Source organism: Portunus trituberculatus, chromosome 21 (genome assembly GCF_017591435.1).
Source record: "Portunus trituberculatus isolate SZX2019 chromosome 21, ASM1759143v1, whole genome shotgun sequence".
Classification (NCBI taxonomy): domain Eukaryota; kingdom Metazoa; phylum Arthropoda; class Malacostraca; order Decapoda; family Portunidae; genus Portunus; species Portunus trituberculatus.
This window is the reverse complement of record NC_059275.1, coordinates 9,613,363-9,635,593: the sequence shown is the minus strand read 5'-3', so window position 1 is coordinate 9,635,593 and position 22,231 is coordinate 9,613,363. Positions and strand designations below refer to the sequence as shown.

Genomic DNA, 22,231 nt, shown 5'->3' with positions numbered 1-22,231 from the left:
ATGATAATAATAATAATAATGATGATAACAATAATAATAATAATAATAATAATAATAATAATAATAATAATAAGAAGAAGAAGAAGAAGAAGAAGAAGAAGAAGAAGAAGAAGAAGAAGAAGAAGAAGAAGAAGAAGAAGAAGAAGAAGAAATGACAAAATAAACTTCTCTTGCTGTTACATGAAAAGCTACCTGAGAAGATTAGAGAAAGAGAACTGGGATACCTCCTCAGTCATTCACTTGTACAGTATTGTAGCGATCCTGATTCAAGAAAATATCATTCTGATATGCACATATGTAAATTATATGAGTACAGAAGTACTGAATTATTTGTAGGGCAATTGTGGTTCACCTTGATTTAAGGAATGACATACTATACTAGTTGAGCAAGTTATTTACATTCAATGCACAATAAAGTAGAGCATGAGTTCATTACATATAAAAAGAAAAATATGTCAAGTAAATGTACATTCAATAGGCTGATGTATTAATGGAAATGCCCAATTCATGACACATGTTCTTTGTATTTCATAACCCTCCTTCTACTCCACAATATGTCCTTTCTTTCTCTCTCTTCCTTTCCTCACCCTTCCTCTTTTGTTTTGTTTCATACTTCCCTTCCTGTCATCTGTTTCAGATAAAGGAAAAAGATGTGATACCTTGCTCTCTATCCTTCACTTAAAAGAATAGGACTTATCTCAATTCAAAGTGTTACATTGTTCCCACACACCTATCTCTTGTGTTGATGTAAATGTTTTTCAAGGAGCACTACTCACGTGGCTATCTGGGCACACGGCTGCCCATCTGCACTGACTGCTGCCGACTCAAATTCACCAAGCTCACTTGGTGATGGTGGAGGCTCAGTTAACACATATTCACCATCAATAGTATTGTCATCCCATGACTCAAATAAATGTGACTTTGAAGCATCATCTGCAGGCTGAAAAACATTAATTGAAACATTAAAATGTATCACTCGGCACACACCATGTCTGACAAGCAACCAACACTGTTCAACAAGAAAATATCTAATTTATTCACACATTTTGCTCACAACAGCTGATCTAATTAACCCCACAACCACATACCTTGCCACTGGTAGATGGCTGTGAGGTATCGCCTTGAGCCAAACCTGGGAAACATAGATTACATACGTACTAGTATCATTCTTTAAGGACTAGTGGAAAACTTACTTATAGCATAATTATGATCATTATTTAAGGTGTCAAGTTTGTACTCACCAGCAGTGACGCCCACGACCAAGGCTACTGCACAGGTACATGCTAGTATACCCAGCAGTACCAGCTGCTTCTTGTTGAAGTGAATCCTGCAAAGAAATATAACAAATATTTATATAATGAAGTATTTACAGAGGAATTCAGTGACCTGCTTCTGTTCATGAATACACCACACACTTGTGCATTTCTGACTGGTTCATAATTACAATGTGTAGTTTTGAGTTTTGAGTTGAGCTTGTAGTGTTTGGTTTCCATACACATACTGTCCAACTCAATCTTCACAAAATTAAATGTTTTGCATTGCTGTGCAATGTATTTCATTGTCGGCTGCACGAGCCACAGATGACTCTGGTGTGATGATCTCCCACTTATGCTACACCTCTGATGTTTCTCTATAAAAGCAAATCAAATGTGTGTATTTACCTATTTGTGTATTACAGGGCCCGAGCTAAGCTCTCTGTGTCCTGTCTCCTTGTCCATTCCTATCATATCCCTCTTTCATCTGATTGACACACACCGCGTCAACAACATCACTGCTCAGTTTATTCCACTTATCAATGCTACGATGCGGGAAACTGTATTTTCTCACGTCATTTAGACAGATGTCTTTTATTAGCTTTTTTCCATGTCCTCGGAGATTATTACTTGTGGTCACCTTTATCAACTCTCTGTCCAGTATGTCAATCTTGTTCACCAATTTATACATAGTTATCATGTCTCCTCTTGTTCTTCTCTCTTCTAGTGTGGTCAGCCCCAGCTTCCTCAGTCTTTCCTCATAGTCTAACTCCTTGAGTCCTGGTACCATCCTTGTTGCCAGCCTCTGTACCCATTCCACCTTCTTCACATTTTTCTTCATATGCGGTGACCAGACACAAGCTGCATATTCTAACTGGGGTCTTATTAAGGTACATAATATCTTCTTCATCATTCCTTCATCTAGGTAGTGAAATGCAAGGCCAATATTTTGAAGCATGTTATATGTTTTCCCAAAAATCTTGTTAATGTGTTTCTCCGGTGACAAGGTGTTTTGCACGGTTACTCCTAAGTCTTTCTCCTCATTGGTCTCTTTAATTTTCTCATCACCCAGCCTGTAATCCCTGTTTGGTCTGTATCTACTTCTTCCCATTTTCATAACATGGTCTTGTCTATATTAAATTCCATCTGCCACTCCTTACTCCACTCATATATTTTATCAAGATCTTCCTGTAACTTGTTACAATCTTCCACATTCTTTACTCTCCTCATAATTTTAGTATCGTCCGCAAACATGTTCATGTAACTGTCAATTCCTACTGGCATATCATTAACATAAATCAAAAACATGATGGGACCAAGCACTGACCCTTGTGGAACTCCACTGGTTACCTTCTTCCACTCGGACTTCCTTCCTCTCACCACTGTTCTCATTTCTCTTCCCATTAAGTAATTTTCCATCCATTTTGCTAGTTTATCATTTACTCCTCCAATCTTCTTTAGTTTCCACATCAGTCTATTGTGTGGTACTTTATCAAAGGCCTTTCTCAAGTCCAGGTAGATAGCATCCACCCATCCCTCTCTATGTTGTAGTATGTCAGTCACTCTTGAATAAAAACATAATAAATTGGATACACGATCTTCCTTTTCTGAAACCAAACTGTCTTTCACTCAGAATGTTTTCACTTTCTAGATACTCACTCCACTTAGCTTTAATTACTTCTTCACATACCTTGCACAATATACTAGTCAACGATACTGGTCTATAATTTAGCGGTTCCATTCTACTACCATTCTTATATATAGGCACAATGTCAGCTCTTTTCCACTCTTTCTGGACTAATCCTGTTCGTATGGAGGTTTCCACAATATCAAATACGGGTTCAACAATTGATCCTTACATTCATTTAGCAACCTCCCAGATATGCCATCAGGCCCCATTGATTTATTAATATCCAGATTGCTTATAATTTTCCTTACATCTTCCTTAGTAACCATGATGTCCTGCATTTGCTTTATTTCCGTAGGTCTTCCTCCCATAAAATGCTCCTCCTTTGTAAACACTTTGCAAAAGTTGTCGTTCAAAATTTCCGCCATATCTCCAGCATCCTCATATACTTCTTCCCCGGTTTTTACCTTTTCTATTGCCTCCCTTATATTTAGTTTTCATTTATGAATTTGTAAAACATTTTTGGATCACTATGACAGTTTTCCACCACCCTCTGTTCATATTCCTTCTGTGCTGTTCTCCTTACTTCAACATATCTATTCCTTGCTGTTTTGTAAACTTCTCTTGATAATACATCACTGTTTTTCTAAAGTTTCTTCCATGCCTTTTCTTTGTTCTGTTTTGTTTCTTCACAATTTCTATTAAACCACTGTTTATTATTTAAAGTCCTCTTTCTGTAGTATGGCACAAACTTTTTCACAGCAGAGTTATACAAATCCATAAATTTATCATATTTCAATTGCATATCCCTTTCCTGGTATACCACGGACCAGTCAATATCATTAAAGAACTCCCTTATATGGTTATAATTTGCCCTAATATAATTTAATTTTTCCTCCCTGCGTTCCACAATCTTATTCATGCTTAATTCCGTATCCAGCTCAAAGCTTAGGACATCATGATCGCTTCTCCCCAAGGGACATTTATGTTCAATTTCCTCTTTTAGAGAGATCCCCCTGGTAAATACCAAATCCAACCTTGCTGCAACATCTTGTCCCTTGCACCTTGTTGGTGATCTCACCCACTGTGTCATCAAGTTATTTGTTGCTACATTTAACAATTCCTCTGCCCACTCACCACCGTTCACCCCTTCGTACTCTTCCCACACTATTTCTTTACAATTAAAGTCTCCGACTATCATCATTGTATCCTTTCTGATGAATTCTTGCTTCATTCTGTCTAGAGTATTTCTCATCATCATTTTATACTGTTCATATTCCCAAGCACTGGTTCTGGGTTGTATGCATACTGTTATAATATTAATGTCCCTCTTGCCATCTGTTATAAGCATACTTATCACTTCCTCATTTCTCTTACTATAGTTCACCTCCTTCACTATCAGATCTTCCTTAGTAAGAACCATTATACCACCACCTCCTTTATTTTTTCTATCATTTCTCCATACTTTGTAGTGTTTTACAACAAACCAGTCTAGCTTTAATTTGGGCCTTAGCTTTGTTTCCACCACACACATTATGTCCAGTTCGTTATTTCTTAGGTAATCCATACATTCTAGCCTCTTAGACAGAAATCCATCTATATTCATGTAAGTCACTTGTATTCCATTCCTAGTCTCTTTCTTCCATGTAATGTCTATTCCACCTGTTTTATCCACCACTTCTTTAGCCTTCCATTTCTCATCCTCCAAAAAAACTTGGTCTTTTCCTCCTCTGTTCTTTCGTCATTCCTCTCTTTCACTTCAGTTACAAGCTCTTTCATTTTCATTTGCTCATCCTGTGACATATTTCTTCTTATGTAAATTGTTTTGGTTTCCTCAGAGTCCTTAAGTTTCCAAGCCCTCCTCAGCAAGGCCTCAGCTGCCACCTGAGACTTTAATTTCAATTTTAATGGTCTATTCTTCCCTTCCTCAAAAGCTCCTAATCTCACACTTTCTTCTACCTCAGCATATAGGTCCTCTTCCTCCACAGAGATCTTATTCAGTAAAGACTTAATCCTGTCATTTTCCTTATTCCTCCTATCCTGCCAGTTTCTGTTAGTTTCCTCCCTCAATCCTGTTATGATCACACAGTTTTTCTTTTCAGCAATATCTCTCACCACATACTCATTTTCCTTTAGTGCCTTAACCATTTCACTCTGCGAAATCACTTTATTTTCCTCTTCCTGCTTTTTCACTATCTCCCTAAAGGACCTTTGTACCTCCTGATGTTCATGGTTCACTTCTTTCATCCTGGCATCAATAAGATTAAGGCATTCCTCCTTCCTCAAGTCCCCTTCGGATATTTTCATCTCCATTTCTAGGAGTTTAGCCTTCATCTCTTCACATTGTTTCCTTAGTTGTTGGTTTTCCTTCTCCATCTCTACTTTTTCCTTCAATAGCTCTTTATTTGCTATCATTAACAAATAGATCTCTTTTTTGAACGAATCATTCTCGGCTATAACTCTATCCAGTTTTTCTTCTATGGACAAGATGTTTAGGAACTTACTTTCCAGTGCTTGGATTCTTGCATCCATATCTAATTTCTCCAGTCCTCTTGGAGTAGTTACAAAACCTTCAAAATCCTTGGGTTGCCTAGGGGTAGCCGCCATGTTTGCTATCGTCAGCTGATTACGGCCAAAACAATCACCGCCCACACTCTCCTCTCAGGGACCACTCTCCATATCCCTCACTTTCAACACTATGCGACAGTAGGACATCAACAGGACACTAACTCAGAGGTACCCAGGCCCTGTAACACCATAGGTATTTTCACTTCTTCCCGTCCGCAGCCGGACACGAGCCGTCCTCTCTCAGCGACAGTGGTGGTGTGTGTGTGTGTGTGTGTGTGTGTGTGTGTGTGTGTGTGTGTGTGTGTGTGTGTGTGTGTGTGTGTGTGTGTGTGTATTTACCTAATTGTAACATACGGGAAAAGAGCTATGCTCGTGTTGTCCCGTCTCCATATCTATTAATGTCCAGCTTTTTCTTAAAATCATGAATATTCCTTGCGTTGACCACTTCCACGTCTAAACTATTCCATGTTTCCACCCTTCTATGAGGAAGCTATATTTTTCACATCTCTCCTATAAGTGGCCATTTTAGTTTTTCCCATGCCCTCTCGACATTCTTTCATTCCACATACACAGATCTTCCCTATCCATTTTTCCATGCCAATCATCACTCTGTATATTGCTATCAGGTCTCCCCTTTCTCTTCTGTTTTCCAGGGTCGGAAGTTGCATTCTTTTCAGTCTGTCTTCATAAGTCAAATCTCTTAAGTCAGGCACCATTTTTGTTGCAGCCCTCTGTACTTTCTCTAGTTTCCTTATGTGTTTCTTTAAGTTCGGAGCCCACTGTATTGTTGCATATTCAAGCCTCGGTCTTATCATTGCAGTAATTATTTTCTTCATCATTTCTTCATCTAAATATCTGACGCCACTCTTATGTTCCTCAATAAGTTCAATACTTCTCCAATTATTTTGTTTATATGTCTCTCTGGCGATAGGTCATTGGTAATTGTCACCCCAAGGTCTTTTTCTTCATGACTGGTTTTATGTCTTCATTTCCTATCTTGTACATACTCCTGATTCTTCTTTCACTCTTGCCAAACTCTATTTTCTTGCATTTTGTCGTGTTGAACTCCATTTGCCATGTACAGCTCCATTTCCATATTCTGTCCAAGTCTTCCTGGAGTAGTTCGCAATCTTTGTCACATCTCACTTTTCTTAACAATTTTGCATCGTCTGCAAATAGGCTCACATAACTGGACACCCCATCCACCATGTCATTTATGTAGACCGCGAACATTACTGGTGCCAACACTGATCCCTGTGGAACTCCACTCTCCACCAAGCCCCATTCTGATGGTCTGTCCTTAATTATTGTTCTCATTTCTCTTCCTACCAAAAGTCTTCCATCCATTTTAGTAAACTGCCATGCACTCCTCCTACCATTTCAAGTTTCCAGATCAGTCTCCGGTGTGGTACCTTATCAAAGGCCTTTTTTAAATCCAGATATATTCCATCAGCCCAACCATCTCTTTCCTGTATTACATCTATCACCCTCGAATAGTAACATATCAGGTTTGTCGTGCATGAACGCCCTTTTCTAAAACCAAATTGACACTCACAAAGTATGTCATTTTCTCCAAGAAGTCTGTCCATCTATTCTTCACCACCCTCTCACACATCTTAGCTACCACACTTGTAAGTGACACTGGTCTATAGTTCAATGGGTCTCTCTTGTTACCTGATTTATAGATTGGGACAATGTTAGCTCTTTTCCAGTCTTGGGGCACTACACCTTCCCTTAATGAGGCATCAATTACTTCACAAACTTTTTCTGCCAGTTGCTCCTGCATTCTCTTAAAATCCATCCTGATACCCCATCAGGTCCCACAGCTTTTCTCACTTCTAAACTCCCCATCATATTCTTGATCTCCTCCACAGTTACTTGAAACTCCTTCATAATCCCTTTCTGTTCCATTACCAGTGGTTTGTCAAAAGCAGTCTCCTTTGTGAATACCTTCCGAAAGCATCCATTCATAGCCTCTGCCATTTCCTGGGATCTTCACTGCATACTCCATTTACTTCTAAACTTTCAATACTTTCTCTATTTTTGATGTTGTTGTTCACATGTCTGTAAAAAGCCTTGGTTGGTCTTTACATTTATCAATTATATCCTTTTCTTGTTTCTTTCTTTCTTCTCTTCTAATCAACACATATTCATTTCTTGCTCTTTTGTAACTTTCCCACTGCTTAATCCGTCTTTTCCTTCTCCACCTCTTCCATGCATCCTCTTTTCTTGTTCTAGCCTTTTCACATCTATCGTTAAACCAGTCCTGCTTTCCAACTTCTCTATGTTGTCTTATTGGTACAAATTTTTCTCACCTTCTTTGTATATTTTTATAAATTCCTTCCACTTTTCATTTGCTCCTTAGCACTCTTGAATTTCATCCAATTTGTCTCTTGAAAGAATTTCTTTAGGTTTCCAAAATCTGTCTTGGCATAATTCCATCTTCCCACTTTATATTCTTCATTTCTTCTAGATTTCTCTTCATCTATCACCTTGAACTCCAAAACTGCATGATCACTCTTTGCTAAAGGGCACTCCACCCTCATCTCCTCAATGACCATTGGCTCTGTACTAAAGACCAAGTCCAGTCTTGACGATGCTCCCTCTCCTCCAAACCTAGTATCTTCTTTGACCCACTGAGTTAACACATTTTCCATTGCCAGTGTCAATAGTGTATTTCCCATGTTGTCTCTGATCCTTCCATTGACCAGTCCTCCCAACACACCTCTTTACAATTAAAATCTCCCATCATTATAGTTCGTTCACAGCCACCCAACATTTCTTCCAGACATGTTCCTGTATCACTTATCATTTCTTCATATTCCTGTACTGACCATGCATTTGTCTTAGGTGGTACGTACACCACTATGTAGTGCCTCTTTTTCCTTCATTAGTTTCTGCTCTGATCTTTAGCACTTCTGCCTTTCCCATACCTTCTTTCACTTGATCCACCTTTATATCTTTTTAACCAGCAACATCACTCCTCCTCCCATCTTACCTACTCTATTTCTTTTCCAAACATTATATTTCCTTCTCCAACCATCATCAGGTCTTCTCCCTCTCTCAGTTTTGTTTCAGTAAGACCCACAATATCTGGGTTCTTGTCCCTCAAGTAATCGTTGAGTTCTAAAATCCCGATATCACTCCATTTATGTTGGAATACATTACATTCCGCTCATACGTAAGTTTCTTTAGTCCTTTCTTGCTGTACTTTTCTGGGTTATGAACCACTTCCTCAGTCTCATATCCAAGATTCTCCAGAAAAACTCTTTCTTCTCCTCTTCTGTCCTCTCTTCATTTTTTTCAAAGCCTCCTTTCTCAACTCATTTAACATTTCTCTTTCCTTTTCACCGAGATCTCTTCTCAACCAAATCTTCCTTGTTGTTTCCTGCTGGGCTAGCCTCCATGACTTCTCCACCAATTCATCTACATCCTTTTGTGACTTAAGTTTGATTCTTATTGGCCTCATACCTTCTCTTGTGAACTTTCCAATTCTATGGAAGTCCTCTATTTCTTGTACTAGGTCTTTTCCTCCTCCTGCACCACATTAATGATATTATTTATCACCTTTTTATGTTTTCTCTCTCTCCATTTTACTCGGTGTCTTATCCTCCTCCACACCAAATATCACCACACATCTCTTTTTGTCTACAGTTTCCCTCACCAATGTCTCATTTGATTTAATAACCTTCACCACTTTCTCAGCAATCTTCTCTTCTATGATCTGTTGATCTATAATTTCAGCAAGGCCCAAAGTTTTCTCCCCAGACTCTTTGATTTCCTTTTCCAGACTTGCAACTTTGTAATTTACCTCCTTTCTTTCCACTTCCTGACTTTTTTTCCATTCAGCCTGCTTCTCCATCACTTTTCCTAGAGATTCTCCACATTTTCGCAATTCACTTTAATTAGCTTAACTTCCTCTTTCAGTGCTTCATTTTCCTTCTTCATATCGGCACACTCTTCATTACATTGTCATAACTCGTTTCCAGGCCCCATACTTTTCAAACAGTTTTCAATTTTACCTTCCAACTCCAGAATTTTCTTCACATAAGCGCTCTTCTCCATTATTCCTTGAAATCCTGTGAAGTCTGATTCATCTTTCGAGTTCACGGCCGCCATGTTGCGCAGATGTAAACAAACCAGCTGATGGCTCAAACGCAGGCTATAGTTTATATTTACCTTCCCTGGACATTATTTTACTAATCAACAGTTTACATGACTATATGGAGACGGGACAAACATTACCAGCTCCTTTCCCACCTTGGTTACTCTTAGGCAATGGTAACTGTAGAATTAGAGATGATTGCTCTGGAGCTCAGCGACCACATCCGCCATCGACGATGTCCCGTGTGTGTGTGTGTGTGTGTGTGTGTGTGTTATTTAACATACTACCTAATAGTAAAGAGTCTCAGCTAAACTTGTTTCACATGGAAGTCATTACAAAACTCATCAGAGTTCAGTTTGATCAGCAAGAAAGCAGTCAGCATGTCCACACCCAAGCTGCTCCTGGTCTCAGTGTAGATCTTCCTTACCATTAAGAAGATCCTCTTACTGTCAGCATTGCTGTGAGGGAGGCACAGAAGGGCATGCAACACTTTACCTTCAAATTCCTTAAAACAAACACATTAAAAAGCCACATCGCATGCAGAGAAAAATGTAAGACTTACAACTTAGGCCGTAAGATTTGAAAGTCATAGAAATTACATAAAACACAAAAAACATAAGACTTGACAGGTGTGCTAATATTTGGTTTTCCTATACTCTTCCATGCAATCTTACCTTTTATAACAGTGAAAATTATTTTTTAGTAGTTTTTTTATGTGGAAAATTGCCCAAGATGGGTATGACTGCCAGAACACTGTTGCACTGTTTACAGGTTAAGAAAGAAGAGAGGGGGAAGTCCTCATTACATTCATTCATTGAATGGAATTGACAATAAATAATGTTCAATATTGGAGAGATGAAGGAGTGGTTGGATACTTTGATAGAAAGTAAAAAAAAGTTAAGAGAAAGGAAATGTGTAAGATAGAATGAAAATATGTACATGTACCTTTATCCTCCCATAGAAATGAAGGTATGCTAATAAAAGCAGATAGGATGAGAGAGGGAAGAAGCAAGCATCATCAAAACGAAAACATGGATAACTATAAATGTGAAGACACCAGCATGCTAAAGAAAGCTAGGTCTTGTACTGCAGAGTACAACAAAAAGCACCAGTGAGCTGCACTAGGTTCACTGCAGTGCTGCCTTACTGATGGTCTTTGTTGCACTGTTGTACTATTGTTGTACACAATGTAAACACATAACACAGTATGAGTACCACATAATGAAAAACATTAGTATGTATTTACAAGAACCTTTGTAAACAGTACTGTTTTTCATTAAGTGGTGTTCATACTGTGTCATGTGTTCACATTGTGTTTTCATTCTGCACTTGTTTTAAAACAAACAAATATTGGATGACAACAAAATATGATTTTCTTATGGTTTAATAAGTGAAAACACTTATTAAACCATAAGAAAATCAAACTTATGGTCTCCAATGCAACATCTTAAGGCAAGACACCACAGTAGCTTGACAAGTGTGTATTAATATAAGTTGAGGCGTGGTGGTGAATGAGGGGATGGTGGCAAGGATTCAGATGCTGGTGAATGAGGGGATGGTGGTGAGGATTCAGATGCTATCACACAATGTGTGAATAAACAGTTTCTCCAGCTATTGTGTCTCTCACCAGGCCATGATTTAATTCCACATCACTCTCTCTCTCTCTCTCTCTCTCTCTCTCTCTCTCTCTATATATATATATATATATATATATATATATATATATATATATATATATATATATATATATATATATATATATATATATATATATATATATATATATATATATATATATATATATATATATATATATGTTTAAGAATTTCTATACATGGCTGTTTATAATAAAATGCAGTTTGAGAAGTGTACTAGTACCATTATTACCACTACCTTAAGATGTATGCTGCAAATGACGTCTTTAGTTGTCTTGGAGATGGCTTCTGAATGAAAGGTTCTTGCACATCGTTTGACATATCTGCTCAGTCTCATATACGTACTCTTACCTAATTTAAAATCTGACTGTAGCACTTAGATTTTCATTCACAATCACTTGGGAGTCAAGGAGGAATGTCTTAACACATATCATGTTTATCATCATAAATATGAGGGAAAACTTTCCATTTTAGGTCATAAAATATTACTTCACTTTCTTTAAACATCTTCATAGTTTGCATTCACTTTTCTCCACAAAATCAGTGTCACCTTTTCTTGGTCATGCCATATCTGATAACAAATTAATCACTTTCCAGATACACGCACACACAAGGTCAGATTCATTGTGTGGAGTTACAAAGAGATAGCGACAAGAGAAGGTGAATTGAACAAGAGGTGGTGGAAATTGGAATTCAATGTTAAGAAATACCATGTGATGAAAATAAGTAAGAACTGCATGGGACTATAAAATGTGGGAGAAAATCATAATGATTTGTAAGGAAGAGAAAGATCTGCAAGTGGTTATTCATAATACCCTGACTCCACAAAGGAATACAAGTGGAAGAATATTTGGCTTGACATGCAAGATATTAAGAGTATGAAGATCATGACCCCCATGACACAATCCAAGGTGGAATATGCAGCAGTGGTGTGCTCTCTGCATATCAAGAAAGATATCAAGAAGTTGGAGGGGACTCAGAGTACAATATAACTACAAATATAGTACAGAACCTGAAAGACCTAACCTATGAAGAAAGACTGAAGGAAATGGTACTGTTAACTTTGTAATATAGAGGAGAAAGATACGATCTAATAACAATGTAAAAAACAGCTAACTGTATTGAGAATAAAGACAGCCAAGCCTTCGCATTGCTGAAAGAAGATGGAACTAAATGGTCAAGAGGACGTTCAAGAAAGATTGGCGAGAGTCAGTGTTTAAGGCACATCAAGAGGTACAGATTTCCACATAGAACTATGGATATTTGGAATGGTTTGAGTGAAGAGGTCATTACAGCAACCAACAAACACATATTAAAAGAAAAGTTGGATATATATAGATATGGAGAAAAGAAATTATGAGCCCTGCTAAAAACCTGTGTCCGTGCACAAACACACACACACACACACACACACACACACACACACACACACACACACACACACACAAAAAAAAAAAAAAAAAAATGCTTAGCATTCACAGCAATGTCAGTATGTGAGCTGCACACATCTCCACAGCATTCCGACTCAGTGAATTGACAAAGGAAGTCCAGCAGAAACACACTGTAAATGAAGAAGTGGCAGACATGACTACATACTGATGCTAGATAAAGGATTCAGACTTCCATGATCATATCTTAGTTGGTTAGCTCATACAATCATTGACAGGACAAATGAAGGCCAAACAAAGTGCATTTGTTTCTCAGTGTTCATCTGGGATTGAACAGTGAAGATGTTGGACTTGCATATTCACAAGTCATTTGACAGCAGTGTGACGTTCTCTTATCAAATACATCTCAAGGATAGTCCACCCTCTGCTGTTCAGTTTATGCTACGGTAATCTTTGGGAAAATGCCATCTACTTCATTTTAAGATTAAATAATTCTAATCTGACTTTTTCTCTGTTATCAACATGACAGCCACTTCTTAGGCAAATCACGTTCATCTTTACTGAAATATGAGGCATGGTGCACAACATTCATATTTACTTATGGCAGCAGCTCTTACCTCAACTATAAAGTAATGCATAATATCTCCTAACAGTCACTCAAATCTCTTAATAACCAAATCTGAGCTCATAAAACCTCTATATTGAGAGTTCCATCCCTTGGCCACCAGAAACATTAAAAATTTAGTGCAGCTGTTATTCCTAACATTTTATCATTATTTACTATAATCATTATTTCATAATAATCTTAACTTGACAATGAGCACTTCATTCATTTCAATAGCATGACATTTGGTAAATAATTCATATGAATGTCTATTACAAATACAGACTTTTTCTTTTTCTGAATGGAATTCCTATACAAGTCAACACTTGGCAAAGCTAGTGCTACACATTAGTTACAATGTGTGTGTGTGTGTAATTCTCCTCGGTCGCCTGCTGGTCACCCAGCCAGTCTTCCCCTTTACGGAGCGAGCTCAGAGCTCATAGACCGATCTTCGGGTAGGACTGAGACCACAACACACTCCACACACCGGGAAAGCTAGGCCACAACCCCTCAAGTTACATCCCGTACCTATTTACTGCTAGGTGAACAGGGGCTACACATTAAGAGGCTTGCCCATTTGCCTCGCCGCCTCCGGGATTCGAACCCGGACCCTCTCGAGTGTGAGTCGAGCGTGCTAACCACTACACTACGCAGTGTGTGTGTGTGTGTGTAATTCACTGTTTGATCTGCTGCAGTCTCTGACGTGTGTGTGTGTGTGTGTGTGTGTGTGTGTGTGTGTGTGTGTGTGTGTGTGTGTGTGTGTGTGTGTGACATTGCAATGTAGTAACAAAACTTGCATGAGGCAAGGGTGGCTGATCTCACCTTCACCTCACTGACTGAACCCTACCTCATGAATGGCCACTATGGAATAACTTGGCTACAAATGACTATCCTACTGCTTCACACACTCACCATTACCAACCCATAGAGAGAGAGAGAGAGAGAGAGAGAGAGAGAGAGAGTTGCTGGCCCTTTCACTCACAGCTGCATTTATCTAGCTAACAATTCAACCCCAGCAGTGTCAATGTTCTCAAAAAGCTGGTAATGAAAGAAGTCTAAAGCGAATGTTCCTGATTCAACAGACACACAGAGGCAGTCACTTAACAATCCTTGGTGTCTCCGTGTGTGTGTGTGTGTGTGTGTAGACGTTCAGTGTTGGAGCGTGACGATACTGGCCCTAGTGGTTCACATTACACTTAACAGATAGCACGAACAACATTATCACACTATCATACACCTGTTCCTACACACACACACACACACAGAGAGACACCAATGAGAGACTAAAGGCAATGGATCTACCAACCTTGGAGCAGAGAAGAGAGAGAGGGGATCTGATACGAGTTTATAAATTGATTAATGGAATGGATGAAGTGGATAATGAGAAACTGATCCTGAGAGAAGAATATGACTTTAGAAGCACAAGATCGCATAGTAAGAAACTAAGAAAGGAACGATGTCTGGGAGATGTTAAAAAATTTAGTTTCCCGCAAAGATGTGTTGAGACTTGGAACAGTTTGAGTGAGGAAGTGGTGTCAGCAAAGAGTGTGCATAGTTTTAAAGAAAAATTGGATAAGTGTAGATATGGAGACGGGACCACACGAGCATAAAGCCCAGGCCCTGTAAAACTACAACTAGGTAAATACACACACACACACACACACCGTCGCCGAGAGAGGACGGCTCGTCTCCGGCTGTGGACGGGAAGAGGAGAAACTACCTATGGTGTTACAGGGCCCGGGTATCTCTGTGTTAATGTCCTACTGTCGCATAGTGTAGAAAGTGGGCCATTTTCAAGCGGGATATGGAGAGTGGTCCCTGAGTGGAGAGTGTGGGCGGTGATTGTTTTGGCCGTAATCAGCTGACGATAACAATCATGGTGTCCACGGCTCAACAAGCCCGGGACTTTGAAGGGTTCGTGACTACTCCAAGAGGACTGGAGAAAATAGATATGGATGCAAGAATTCAGGCATTAGAAAGTAAGTTCTTAAACATTTTATCCATAGAAGAAAAAACTGGATAGAGTCATAGCGGAGAACGATTCCTTAAAAAAAGAGATCTATTTGTTAATGATAGAGAACAAAGAGCTATTGAGGGAAAAAGTAGAAATGGAGAAAGAAAACCAACAACTAAGGAAACAATGTGAAGAGATGAAGGCTAAACTCCTAGAAATGGAGAAGAAAATATCCGAAGGGGACTTGAGGAAGGAGGAATGCCTTAATCTAATTGATGCCAGGATGAATGAAGTGAACCATGAACATCAGGAGGTACAAAGGTCCTTTAGGGAGATAGTGAAAAAGCAGGAAGAGGAAAATAAAGTGATTATGCAGAGTGAAATGGTAAAGGCACTAAAGGAATATGAGTATATGGTGAGAGATATTGCTGAAAAGAAAAATGTGTGATCATAACAGGATTGAGGAGGAAACTAACAGGAACTGGCAGGATAGGAGGGATAAGGAAAATGACAGGATTAAGTCTTTACTGAATAAGATCTCTGTGGAGGAAGAGGACCTATATGCTGAGGTAGAAGAAAGTGTGAGATTGGGAGCTTTTGAGGAAGGCAAGAATAGACCATTAAAATTGAAATTAAAGTCTCAGGTGGCAGCTGAGGCCTTGCTGAGGAGGGCTTGGAAACTTAAGGACTCTGAGGAAACCAAAACAATTTACATAAGAAGAAATATGTCACAGGATGAGCAAATGAAAATGAAAGAGCTTGTAACTGAAGTGAAAGAGAGGAATGACGAAAGAACAGAGGAGGAAAAGACCAAGTTTTTTAGGAGGATGAGAAATGGGAGGCTAAAGAAGTGGTGGATAAAACAGGCGGAATAGACATTACGTGGAAGAAAGAGACTAGGAATGGAATAAAAGTGACTTACATGAATATAGATGGATTTCTATCTAAGAGGCTAGAATGTATGGATTACCCAATAAATAATGAACCAGACATAATGTGTGTGGTGGAAACAAAGCTAAGGCCCGAAATCAAGCTAGACTGGTTTGTTGTAAAACACTACAAAGTATGGAGAAATGATAGAAAAAATAAAGGAGGTGGTGGTATAATGGTTCTTACTAAGGAAGATCTGATAGTAAAGGAGGTGAACTATAGTAAGAGAAATGAGGAAGTGATAAGTATGCTTATAACAGATGGTAAGAGGGACATTAATATTATAACAGTATACATACCACCCAGAACCAGTGCTTGGGAATATGAACAGTACCAAATGGTGATGAGAAATACTCTAGACAGAATGAAGCAAGAACTCATCAGAAAGGATAGAGTGATGATAGTTGGAGACTTTAATTGTAAAGAAATAGTGTGGGAAGACTACGAAGTGGTGAACGGTGGTGAGTGGGCAGAGGAATTGTTAAAGGTAGCAACAAATAACTTGATGACACAGTGGGTGAGATCACCAACAAGGTGCAGGGAACAAGATGTTGCAGCAAGGTTGGATTTGGTATTTACCAGGGGGATCTCTCTAAAAGAGGAAATTGAACATGAATGTCCCTTGGGGAAAAGCAATCATGATGTCCTAAGCTTTGAGCTGGATACGGAATTAAGCATGAATAAGATTGTGGAACGCAGGGAGGAAAAATTATATTATATTAGGGCAAATTATAACCATATAAGGGAGTTCTTTAATGATATTGACTGGTCCGTGGTATACCAGGAAAGGGATATGCAATTGAAATAAATTTATGGATTTATATAACTGCTGTGAAAAAGTTTGTGCCATATCACAGAAAGAGGACTTTAAATAATAAACAGTGGTTTAATAGAAATTGTGAAGAAGCAAAAAAAAACAAAGAAAAGGCATGGAAGAAACTTAAGAAAAACAGTGATGTATTATCAAGAGAAGTTTACAAAACAGCAAGGAATAGATATGTTGAAGTAAGGAGAACAGCACAGAAGGAATATGAACAGAGGGTGGTGGAAAACTGTGATAGTGACCCAAAATGTTTTACAAATTCATAAATGGAAAACTAAATATAAGGAGGCAATAGAAAAGGTAAAAATGGGAAGAAGTATATGAGGATGCTGGAGATATAGCTGAAATTTTGAACGACAACTTTTGCAAAGTGTTTACAAAGGAGGAGCATTTTATGGGAGGAAGGCCTACGGAAATAAAGCAAATGCAGGACATCATGGTTACTAAGGAAGATGTAAGGAAAATTATAAGCAATCTGGATATTAATAAATCAATGGGGCCTGATGGCATATCTGGGAGGTTGCTAAATGAATGTAAGGATCAATTGTTGAACCCGTATTTGATATTGTGGAAACCTCCATACGAACAGGATTAGTCCCGAAAGAGTGGAAAAGAGCTGACATTGTGCCTATATATAAGAATGGTAGTAGAATGGAACCGCTAAATTATAGACCAGTATCGTTGACTAGTATATTGTGCAAGGTATGTGAAGAAGTAATTAAAGCTAAGTGGAGTGAGTATCTAGAAAGTGAAAACATTCTGAGTGAAAGACAGTTTGGTTTCAGAAAAGGAAGATCGTGTATCCAATTTATTATGTTTTTATTCAAGAGTGACTGACATACTACAACATAGAGAGGGATGGGTGGATGCTATCTACCTGGACTTGAGAAAGGCCTTTGATAAAGTACCACACAATAGACTGATGTGGAAACTAAAGAAGATTGGAGGAGTAAATGATAAACTAGCAAAATGGATGGAAAATTACTTAATGGGAAGAGAAATGAGAACAGTGGTGAGAGGAAGGAAGTCCGAGTAGAAGAAGGTAACCAGTGGAGTTCCACAAGGGTCAGTGCTTGGTCCCATCATGTTTTTGATTTATGTTAATGATATGCCAGTAGGAATTGACAGTTACATGAATATGTTTGCCGACGATACTAAAATTATGAGAAGAGTAAAGAATGTGGAAGATTGTAACAAGTTACAGGAAGATCTTGATAAAATATATGAGTGGAGTAAAGAGTGGCAGATGGAATTTAATATAGACAAGAGCCATGTTATGAAAATGGGAAGAAGTAGATACAGACCAAACAGGGATTACAGACTGGGTGATGAGAAAATTAAAGAGACCAATGAGGAGAAAGACTTAGGAGTAACCGTGCAAAACACTTTGTCATTAGAGAAACACATTAACAAGATATTTAGGAAAACATATAACATGCTTCAAAATACTGGCCTTGCATTCCAATACCTGGATGAAGGAATGATGAAGATATTATGTACCTTAATAAGACCCCAGTTAGAATATAAAGCTAGTATCTGGTCACCGCATATGAAGAAAAATGTGAAGAAGGTGGAAAGGGTACAGAGGCTGGCAACGGTACCAGGACTCAGGGAGTTAGACTATGAGGAAAGACTGAGGAAACTGGGGCTGACCACATTAGAAGAGAGAAGAACAAGAGGAGACATGATAACTATGTATAAATTGGTGAACAAGATTGACATACTGGACAGAGAGTTGATAAAGGTGACCACAAGTAATCACCTCCGGGGACATGGAAAAAAAATAATAAAAGACATCTGTCGTCTAAATGACGTGAGAAAATACAGTTTCCCGCATCGTAGTATTGATAAGTGGAATAAATTGTGCAGTGATGTCGTTGACGCGATGTGTGTCAATCAGATGAAAGAGAGATATGACAGGAGTGGACAAGGAGACAGGACACAGAGAGCTTAGCTCGGGCCCTGTAATACACAAATAGGTAAACATACACACACACACACACACACACACACACACACACAGGGCACTGTCCCCGAGAGGCCGTCCCGCACGCTCGCCTCCATTCCCGGCTCCGCCTTCGCAGCTCCTCCACCCAGCTGATCTGACGTCACATATATGAAGCGTGTGCTATTGGTCAGAGAGAGAGAGAGAGAGAGAGGGAGAGATGATCACGAATAAGGAGAGAGAATATGATAAAGAATAGAGAGAGAGAGAGAGAGAGAGAGAGAGAGAGAGAGAGAGAGAGAGATAATATGATAATGAATAAGGAGAGAAAGAGAATATGATAAAGAATAAGAAGAGAGAGAGAGAGAGATGATCACGAATATATATATATATATATATATATATATATATATATATATATATATATATATATATATATATATATATATATATATATATATATATATATATATATATATATATATATATATATATATATATATATATATATATATATATATATATATATATATATATATATATATATATATATATATATATATATATATATATATATATATATATATATATATATATATATATAGAGAGAGAGAGAGAGAGAGAGAGAGAGAGAGAGAATGATAAAGGAAAAACTTGTCTCGCGACTTAAAAGATCTCACACACACAAAATAAATAAATAAATGAATAAAGAAATAAAAAATATTGATAAACATAGATATATGTCTGCTGTCTCGCGACGTAAAAGTGATAACACACACACACACACACACACACACACACACACACACACACACACACACACAAAAAAAAATATATATATATATATATATATATATATATATATATATATATATATATATATATATATATATATATATATATATATACATACAAATAGATAAATAAATAAGATAAAATTAATAAAAATAATAGAAATAAATAAATTAAATATACGTCTCACGACGTAAAAGTGATATCTCACACACACACACACACATGCTGTCTGCTGTCACGTGACAGCAAAGTTTCTCTCTCTCTCTCTCTCTCTCTCTCTCTCTCTCTCTCTCTCTCTCTCTCTCTCTGACCAATAGCGTGGCTTCATATGTGTGACGTTAAATCAGCTGGGTGGAGGAGCTGCGAAGGGGGAGCCGGGAATGGAGGCGAGCGCACGGGACGGCTTCTCGGGGACATTGCCCACAGTTCTTCCTCTTTTCTTCCTGTAACCTGTCTCGCTTTAAATAGCTTCTTAGGTTATTCACTTGTATTTCGTGTCCAATTCTCCATTCACTGATCAGTCCATGATGACAGTTTAGCGACTTGCCACAACACAAACAAAACACCTGCCAGGTGTCTGCCTCTTTGGGCCCTCTGCCACCACACCAGCCCACCACGGCACGTACAGTCTCCTCCTTGGGACACTGACACACTGAGAGTCAATATTGTTTACTGTTTGTTTAGGATTAACACCTCTGCTACTACTACTACTACTACTAATAATAATAATAATAATAGTACTACTATCACCACCACCACCATTTCTACTACTACTACTACTACAACTACTGCCAACATTACTATTACTACCACCACCACCACCACTACTACTACTACTACTACTACTACTACTGCTGCTGCTGCTGCTGCTGCTGCTGCTGCTACTGCTACTACTACTACTACTACTACTGTTACTAGTAGAATTACCACTACTACCACAACCACTTCTACTACTACTAATATTGCTGCTACTAGTACTACCAACACTACTACTACTACTACTCTGTTACTACTACTACTACTACTACTACTACTGCTGCTACTACTACTACTACTACTACTACTACTACTACTACTACTATTACTACTGCTACTACAACTACTCAATGGCGTAATGATAAGGGGGGAGCGAGTGGCACATTACTGAGGGGGTGGTACAAGCGAGGCTACTGAGAATATTAAAGTTCGTGTATGTATAGTATAATAAAAGTATTGCTGCGACCCTCCTTCAGCTTCTTCTTCAGGAAGGGGACGCCTCACAATCTTCTCGGGATTCGGGGCGTGTGTGTCAGGGAGAAGGACTTTACCTGGGTGGCGCGGCGCGGCTGGGGTGGAGTGGCGGGCAGATTGCTCTCTCATGCCTGGCTGTCTGCTGCTATAGCACTCACTCTCACTCAGCTCAATCACACAGAGTGGGGGGAAGGAAACACTTCTTCCTTATTTTCTCTATATTACAGCAACTATACACGAGTCACTGGGAACAGGTGGCGGCGGCACACAGGACGGGGCAGGGGGCGGCAACAAAGTACGGGTAACACTTTGTTAGTTCGTCAGGCACTTCACTGTCTCTCTGTCTCTCGTTCACTCTCTGACTGCTCCCCAGAGTATGACTTGTTCCTTCGAGGTCTCTTGCTACACTCCTGTCCTCTGTCCTCGTCGGTGCCACACAGTGCCCCACAAACCACGGCTCCTGTGCCGTCGCACCTGCCAGGCAATGTCCTTACGAGTCTATTTTATCTTATTAAGTAACGCTATCTACCTTAACCGCTAATTACCAATATATCCCTAATAATGCTGGCTACAAGTAATTCACACATGCATGCATTTATTTACACGGTACCGTATGACAATTATCCCAGGGATGGCCAGTACCCTCACCCATACACACACACACACACACTCTCTCTCTTATCTCCCCGTGACCTCCGGGGTCACATCTCCGTCATGGAGACCTAGCTCAGCGTCCCTTCCATTAAGGTGTGACAGTTTCATAAACACGAGCAACCAACACCTCGCTCACCCTTTAGCTAAAGTCTGCACATATGTACTCATATGTACTACCCATATGTAATCTCTTATGACGCTGCTCCACACTCACACAGGCACACGTACATATCTGGGAGGCTGCTGCAATACACCTTCGCAACAGTATACATAATAAACAAGTGTATTATAGCTAATCTCACATTTTTATTATTTTCGGGGCTGGCATTTTCAGGTTTCCCCCATGTAAATTTATCTCTCACTACACCACCACCACTACTACTACTACTACTACTACTACTACAACTACTACTATTACTACTACTACTACTACTATTACCACCAACACCATTACTACTTTTTTATGTAAGAGAGGAGGGCTGGCCAAGGGCAAAAAAAAAAAAAAGAAAGAAAATAAAAAAGCTCACTCAGTTGCCAGTCTCCTTACGGAGCCGGTAGAATTAGGCAAAGGATATGGACAAATGTCTTGAAACCTTCCTATTGAATGAAGTCAATATAGGAAATTGGAAATACAGACACAGGCAGGGAGTTCCAGAGTTTACCAAACTATAAAGGAAAAAAAGTCTGTTCACACAAGTCT

The 22,231-nt window shown here is 38.8% G+C and overlaps 1 protein-coding gene across 7 annotated transcripts in view; it reads right to left on the bottom strand.

Moving 5' to 3' along the window:
• Nucleotides 1-20,242, bottom strand: part of LOC123506894 (scoloptoxin SSD14-like) — a 42,075-nt gene extending 21,833 nt beyond the window's left edge. Inside the window, exons 1-5 of one of the 7 annotated variants that reach the window (XM_045259269.1) lie at nt 20,133-20,242; nt 11,447-11,779; nt 1,242-1,327; nt 1,089-1,132; nt 777-940 (exon numbers count right to left, since the gene is read on the bottom strand). In XM_045259269.1, the coding sequence (XP_045115204.1) occupies nt 777-940; nt 1,089-1,132; nt 1,242-1,327; nt 11,447-11,529 (377 nt within the window). In that variant the 5' untranslated portion in view covers nt 11,530-11,779; nt 20,133-20,242. Of the gene's footprint in view, nt 1-776; nt 941-1,088; nt 1,133-1,241; nt 1,328-11,446; nt 11,780-14,964; nt 15,096-20,132 lie in introns of those variants that run through there. The other 6 variants (XM_045259270.1, XM_045259272.1, XM_045259271.1 and 3 more) reach the window with 6 other exon arrangements.
• Nucleotides 20,243-22,231: the final 1,989 nt, after the last annotated feature.